Source organism: Nestor notabilis, unplaced genomic scaffold, assembly GCF_000696875.1.
Source record: "Nestor notabilis isolate BGI_N333 unplaced genomic scaffold, ASM69687v1 scaffold24885, whole genome shotgun sequence".
Taxonomy (NCBI): Eukaryota; Metazoa; Chordata; class Aves; order Psittaciformes; family Psittacidae; genus Nestor; species Nestor notabilis.
The window spans coordinates 53314-61140 of NW_009930126.1; the positions used below are offsets into that span (position 1 = coordinate 53314).

Consider the following 7827-nt stretch of genomic DNA (forward strand, 5'->3'; position numbering starts at 1 on the left):
TCTTCAAACAGCGAGGCACTGTGTATGGGTTTGCATGGCAAGGTTGTGGTACCTGGGGTGGCTACAGGGGTGGTTGCCGATGCCTGGCTTTGGAGAGAAGGGTGAACTAGGCCAATCCTTTTAGTTTATATAAAAAGGTTTTTTTAGAAGTGGGAGGGTGTCTGGAAGGCAGAAGACACTTCCTCAGCTCAGATGCAGAGGGCATCTCGAGTGCTTCATCCTTTGCTTCTCTGGAGTGAAGAATCACCATTTTCTCTCTGCCCTTTGTGGTACAGCTGAATAGGCTGGCTAGAAAAACTACCTAGGAACCTTAATTTCCAGCCAGGCAGAAAAAAATGGAGCATGTAACACCATTTGATAGCAGGGTTTGATAAGTTTGGGTATAAGGTGGAATCCAGTCCATTCGGGAGGCTGGTTGTGCAAGGCAAGAGAGAGATTTCGGTTTGCTGTGCCAAAATACATAAAGAATTTGGGTTGCAACACAGGGAGGTGAAAGTCCCTGCTCAAATGCTCGCAGGCATGATACGGCATATCCAGTTCACCTACAAACAGCCCAATGTGGGTCTCTGAGATGGGTGCTATGGGTCGAATGCACTTTGTTCTGAGCCAGAGCAATACTCCTCTCATTCTTCTAATTCCTAAACTGTTCACCTTTCCCCACCCAGCTCTTAGCAGAGAAAACATCACTAACTCAGCAGGGGATGCTGAAAACATCAAGGTACAGTAAAGGTGGGACTAGAGTTTTTTACTAGTGAAGAGAAAAAAGCAGTTTGATCTTCCAGGGCAAAACCATGTTGAAAATGAGATGTAGCATGAGGAGTCTTCATTTTGTCTGTTTGGGAATAATGAAGAGTGGCAAAGGTACTACCAAAAAAAAGCCGTGTTGTGATCCATGCTGAGGAGTGGTTGCAGGGCCTGCACCTTTCTGAAGGGGGAGCTCTCCTGGTATCCTTGGCTACAAAACCTGAGCTTAAAAAAGAGATTCAGACAGGTAGAGCTGGGGGCTATACTTGCAGGAGGCAAAGGCCTCATCTGCAGTGAATGTTGTACCCCTTTTGAAGTGTTTCTCAGAAACATTTTTCTAGTGCATGCAAGCGTGAAGGGAGATCTGTGGAAAGGGGGAATTCCATATGTTGGAGGGAGTGGAGAAGATGCAGGAAGTGTTCTTTTTAAATTCCCTTTTAAGGAGCCGTGTATGTACAGTACAGCAGGGCACAGAGACCAGCCGTGACCACAAAGAGAGCAGAAGTTAGATTTCTTGAGGATTCAGAGTGGGGGGCTGGTTTAAATCTAATTTTGGATAATTTAAGACATTGAATACAAAAATAAGTTTTAAAAATATTTTGAGACATTTATGTAAAAAGAGTATGGTTTTGTTAAACATAACAATGAAGGATTTGGGCTGGAAATTAAAGAGCAGTGCAAACAAAAGCAAAACATAGTGCTTGGGGTTTTTCCTCTTCTTCTGTGGTCAATCTGCAGAGTGTCTTTTGTGTCTTGATTGTTATTTTCAAACTGAAGTGGCTGTGGGAGACAAGTTCAATGTTATTCACAGCTCTTCTCATGTTTTTGGCTAGAAGAAATGATATCCAAGGGGTGGGAGCGATGATGGGGGGAGCTTAGCCCTGTCGCCCTATTTCATTCTTCTCCAGAGTTGTACTTACTGAACATACTCCACGTTGTACTGAAGTGTGTACAGAGTTACCCAGTTCTGTCAGGGCTACTCAAGGCTGCCAGAATAGCAGTCAGCCATGCAGGTGGGCCTGTGTTGAAGCCTCCTGGCACAACATGTATTTCTGCCTTTAAGAGCAGTGCAGGGTTCAGAGCTGGGCTTTCTGTTGATCATCTCCATTGCCTTCGTGGGATTTGCTGGGTTTGGATGCGGTTCTTGCATTGCAGCTAACACTCACTCTCCCCCACTGCAGGGTTTTGGCTGGTGTGGACCATCATCATCATCCTCAGCTGCTGTTGTGTTTGCCATCACCGACGCACCAAGCATCGTCTCCAGGCCCAGCAGCGGCAACACGAGATCAACCTGATCGCATACCGGGAAGCCCATAACTATTCAGCCCTGCCGTTTTATTTCCGTATGTATCTCACACTGGTTTTCCTGGAGGTAGCAGCAAGTTTCCTGTGTTGGGTGGAAGTGGGGAGCAGTGGTTGGGCTCAGCAAGAGGCAGTGGGCAGCTTTGCCACATAACCTTGGCTTGTAGAGATGAGGTGGTGTATTCCAGCTGCTGGATGTGTTCGACCCCCCCTTGAGTCTGGAGTTGAACCACACCAGCTACAGCACCTTCACACCCACCCTTGCTTTGGCTTTGTGAGTGCAGTGATTCCCTGAGTGTGCTTCTGGGAGGGTTCTTAAAATACCTTCTTCAGGACTTCATGGGTGCTCCTCCTTTCCAGCCTGCACTTGCTGTGGTGGGGCTAAGATGTGAGAAGTGGCTTCATGAAATTCAATCACACAGGCTGGGTGAAAGTGGTGCCTCGGCAGAGACCGTGGTGGCTCCCACCCTGTGCTGTGGTTCCCAGACCACGTTGCTGGTGAGCAGCCCTAGGACTTGGCACCTGAAGGTGCCAGACCTGAAGGAGCAGTTGCCCAAGTGGCTCAAGGAAAGTACAGTTGCTTTGTGCTCTCCTTTGTGCACTGCTACACTGTGCTTGAAAAGCTGGCCTCGGCCTTTTGGCTGGCGGTACCACAACTGCGTTTCCAGTAGTGGACTGCTGAGCTGCATGTATGAACTTGCTTTTCTTGTTCAACTCTTGCAGCCATCTCAGAAATAATCCCCAGCAGCCTTTTCCTCCCCAGCCCCAGGGATGCGCAATTGCACATGGAAAACTGCATTGCTGTCTTTAAGTGTTTCCAGTATTTAAGTCCATTCTGTCTATATAGACTATCTTGTTGCCTCTGAAGAAATAAACAAAATCTTTCATAGATTTGTGGGGCTCTAAGTTCAATGAACCAAACTCGCTTGCCAGTACTGCCAGTTTATTCTGCCTGCACCAGAAAAAAATGAATCCAGTGCTAAAACAAGTGAAAGCCAGGATCCTTGTAACTGCTCATGTCTCTTTATACGTGCACAAAGCTTTGTGAGATGAAATTTTTGCTCTTGAAAGTGGGATCTTGGCTGAAAATTCCATGTTGGAGAGGGTTGGCGAGGCATCTGCCAGGATGTTCCCTCCAGTTGATGCAGGCCATCCCTTGGTGTGGTTTATGGGGCTATATTGGGTACAGGGTGGTGGTGGTAACTTCACCTGGTAGCCCTGGGCATAGACTTGAGAGCCAAGAGATCAGGCTGCTGTTTCCAGCTGTGTCCATCTCCTCCTGTAAAGGTGCCCTCCTGTGCCACGATTGTTGCTTCTCTGAAACATGACGCATCTCATTTGGGCCAAGTTTTGGCACCCCTTGTAAAGCCCCTTGAGCTGTTCAGAGGGAAGGTGCTGGTACATGACAAACAACTTGCTGCCCTGTATTAACGACTTGTTTCCTGAGATAAGCTGTTCATGAAATAACTTCTCCTCCCTGCTTCCCACTTCTAGGGTTTTTGCCAAATTATTTACTACCTCCCTATGAGGAAGTGGTGAACCGACCGCCGACACCACCACCACCATACAGTGCCTTACATCAGCAGTGCGTCCCAGCAGGCAGCAGTAGCACAATCCCGGACACGCCAAGAAACCTACAGCCAGCACAGAGCAGCTCAGCAGCACCCAGTGGCAATAACAGCAGTACTGACCACCCTGGGTCCCCTGGCCTTGGGGACCCCGAGCCCTCCACCCCCACACTTGAGCGAGCAGTTGCCAAAATTCAAAGCATTGAGCCTGGTGGTACCAGCACAGGAGCTGAGCTGTTGGAGAGGGCCGGTCCTGATAAGGATACGGAGTGCAAGGAGGAACTGCTCAAAGCTTACAGCTCTGAGAGCTTAGAGCAGAGCAGCGCCATTCCTGACGCGAAGGACAAGACACCGGGCAGGCAGCGCCGCTTCACCGGCGACTCGGGCATCGAAGTCTGCGTATGCAACCGGGGCCATCACGACGACGACCTCAAGGAGTTTGATGGGCTCATCGATGATGCTCTGGATGGGCCCCTGGACTTCTGTGACAGCTGCAGCGGCCGTCCCCACGGGGACGAGGAGGAAGGGCTTTTTAATGCCGCGGAGGAGCAGCACCGTGAACACAGCCACCACCACCTGCCCCGGCAGCCGGTGTGTGTACTCTTGAACACAATAAATGAGCAGGACTCTCCAAACTCTTGTACCAATAACTCCCCCAGCTAAGGTGGCAGAGTGGAAGGGAGATTAAAAAAACAAAGAAATGAAAGTGGAATAAGAGGATGACAACTCTGATAGGAGTTAAAAAGGTGATACAACCTTTTGTTAGTTTATTTCTCTTTCTCCCCCTCCAGTATAATTCGAGGACTAGTCCTCGAAGGCCCGGTGTGTGGGGGACGGGTCGATCTGGGTTTCGTTAATCATGTCTGTCCTGCTCTGCAGGGCAGGGACTGGTGTTTCTCAATGAGACCTTCTAACAAATGGAATTTTCCCAATGGTGATTTTGGTGATGGTTATTACGAGTTTGTTGGGTTTAGTTTTATGAAAACACTGCTTTATCTCGCAATCAGTAAAGCTCAGCAGATATCACCCTGGCAGGATACAAAATCACCGTAAAGCTTCAACCTCCAGGTGTCTTCCCAGAAGCAAGCAGCTTCTGACAGTGCTGGCAGTCAGTAGCCCAAGAGTTCTGGTTTGATATAGTGCTCTTGAGGTATTGGGGATTTCTTTTCGTTTTAGCTTTTGTGTGTGTGTGTGTGTGTGTGTGTGTAGTTTTCCTGAAGCTGATGAATGACTGAACACATCAGCCCTATAACCTCTGGTGCTTCAGTGTTTAAGACAGCAGGTAGGAAATCTCCCACTCGAAGCTGGTGACTGAAGGACCAGTTTCCTCCAGAAGGAGTGTTAGGCTACCGTAAGCAGTTTGAGAAGAAAGGGTTTGCAAAAATTTGCCTTTATATGTCATTTTTAAAGACAAGTGTATTCCTTCAATGCCTCCAAGAGCACAGTTAGAAGTAGAATCCAGGCAGCTGGGCTGCCTTCCAAGTACTGTGGTCTCCGAATGACCTTTTCCCCGTGTGCTGCAAAAGGGCTTGGCTTTATTTTGTTCCTTTCTTTGCACCCCGAGAGCAGCACACTGGAGTTAAGATGACAAAAAAGAACAGGGCTCTCTTGGCCAGCGTGCCTTCAAGCTTCAGTGATGCATGTTGAACAAATGGAGATGAGAGCTCCGTCCGTTGTGAAGGGATGACTTACCATGTAGATGTGGAAGACCTGTGCAGTATTTTTGTTTTAAATCCAAAAGTTTGGTGCGATTCTAATGTTGACCACTTCAAAGAAATGAATGTCTGTTTTCTTTTTCTTTTTTGTTTTATGGTGCCAACTGGCTACTGTACAATGTCTGTGAGCGTGTGTGTGTGTGACTGCAATCCATGCATGCAAGTCCTACTGGTAATATGAAAACCTGCTGTAAGACTGCAAGAAAATTTACTGTAGCTTTGCTTTAATAAACGGTAGAGATTTTGTTAGTAACAACCTGAAGGAAAAACAAAGAGCTGAAACTAACATTCCCTAGAGTGCTCGTGTGGAAGAGAGCACAGTTCACACTATGTATCTTGTTCTCGGGTTTTCTCCCCGGCCCTTTTATAATTATGGTCATCCAGATCATTACTGTTATGGGGGGAAAAGAAAATTGAAAGCTGAACTCAGACATACTCAGATTTGATTGATTGAAAACCAAAATCAGTTTTAAATAAGGTGGAAACCAAAATATAATGCCTTTTCTGATAACTTGCCCATGTGTATGTGCATCATTTTGTGAGTTAAGAGCAAGAGTTGTCTGCTGGTTGTGGTTGTGGTGATGTTTGCACTGGAGGTGGGTAGCACTGTGCTGGATACAGATGACAGCAAGAGGAGTGGTGCTCGTCTCAGTATTTACCCACACGTTTGAGGAGAGCACTTTTACCTTTTGAGGTTTGGGAGAATCTCACTTCTTTGCCTGTCACCGCCTTTCTCTTCTATCATAACAGCTGATGAAAGCAGCTCTTCAGTTTGTGTCTTGGGATGCACATAGGAGTGGAGGACTTCGATGTGGATTCAGGAGACTTTGTTCCTGGGTGCCTGGAGCATGAGAGGTAACAGAGAGGCTGTATGTGCCGCAGTGCTGCGCTGGCTCCCTGGGCACTGTGACCACCCAGGGACTGGTTGCTTCCAGCTGTGATCACTGACCACGTGTGTCTTTTGAGAAGAGAATTAAAGATCCTCAGTGCCACCCTTAGGAATTCTGTACGTATTGGCACCGGGCTTTCCTCCTCACAACACAGAGAAAGCTGAAACAAAGCGCATCAGTCATTACGGAGTGGGGTTTAACTCTGTAAGTCCTGGGGATGGCCCCATGCCAGTGGGAGACCCTCTGCCAACATTTCTGGTGGCATAAGACAAAAATCTCTGTGTTTGCTTTCCTGCCACCCCACTGAGGGTGGGGAACCCCCCACTTCTTCTCTGGAGATACTGGTGCTTACCTCTAAGCCAAGCTGATACTTCTAACCTTAAAAAGTCAGGAAGAAGCAGGGGTGAGCTTGTTTTATGATTCCTGGAGGGTTTTCAGGCTTTTAAAGCCCATAAAGAAACAAACAAGGCACAAGCAATGTCTTTCAAGCTCGCATGTGCCTGAGGAGGAGCAGGACTGTCAGCATGGCTCTTGGTGCTTCAGGCTCTTAGTCCTGGACCAGGGGCAGCTGGTGTGGGGAGCAGGAGTGGTGCAGGGCAGGACACTGGACAGGACAGCTCCTCGGAAACTGGTGTCTCTTCAGGGCTAAAACCAGGCAGGCACAGGACCCCCAAAGCTCCGGCTTTGGAGCTTTAGAAAGGTGCTTGATCCTTATGTGTGCCCCTTGGTAGAATGCCAACATAACCCAAACAGAGCTCTCCTCTGAATGCACGCTGTGGGTGTAAAGTGCTGGAGATGTGAGGACATGGGTAGGTGTGCATCTCTTAACGCGAGAGCCCCAAAACCCACCCATTTCCAGCTATAAGGGGCGAGTGTTTTATGGCGGTCATAAATATGCCATTTCAAAACCGAGTTGCAAACAGTGCAGCACAATTGAGGGCAAATTAGTGTCAATCCACAGCTTCATGTTTTTCTTTACAACATGCTTCAAGCATTGGTGCCAATAATGCTTGAAGTCTATTTTTGCTAGAGCCCTTGGCAGTGCAGCTCTGCTTACACGGCATGTTTTTGGCCACTGAAATCAGCTCTGAGGGCAAGGACCCGGAGGGTGTCCCTGCAGGCATGGGGGGATGTCGCCTGGGGACAGGAGCTACAGAGCTCCATGCGGTGGCACAGCGAGAGGGTCCTGCAGGCACAACTGGGCTTCCTGGGGCTGGTGGCTGCTGCAGCATCACCTCGGTATTCACCAGGGATGATGCTTCAGCTCCAACAATGCAAACTGATCCCTCCGGGAACACCCCTGCAGTTTTCCTACAGTGTTTGTACAACCCAGTGGCTGGGTTCAGCTGAAGATGGAGGAGGAGGGAATGCTGTGACTTGGTGCGTGCTGGCAGCCTGCTCTCAGAGCTCCTACCTGCCGAACTCGAGGCGAAGGAAAGCTGAGGCATAGTTCAGCTTCTGTGTTACACGTAGTCATTGAAAACTTCCTGGGGCAGGAAACCTGAGCAAGGCCCTGGGACAGCAGCACAATCGGGAGGCTCTGCTCAAAGCATGAGGCAACGGGAGCTTTGGGGCGCCTGTCGCGCTCGGGGACGTGCGTCAGCGGCG

General features: G+C 48.7%; 1 protein-coding gene across 1 annotated transcript in view; it reads left to right on the forward strand.

Annotated features, from left to right (window-relative positions):
* Positions 1-4809, forward strand: part of WBP1L (WW domain binding protein 1-like) — a 23548-nt gene extending 18739 nt beyond the window's left edge. The window contains exons 3-4 of the mRNA XM_010015278.1: positions 1926-2087; positions 3541-4809. Of these exons, the coding sequence (XP_010013580.1) occupies positions 1926-2087; positions 3541-4277 (899 nt within the window). The 3' untranslated portion in view covers positions 4278-4809. The remainder of the gene's footprint in view (positions 1-1925; positions 2088-3540) is intronic.
* Positions 4810-7827: the final 3018 nt, after the last annotated feature.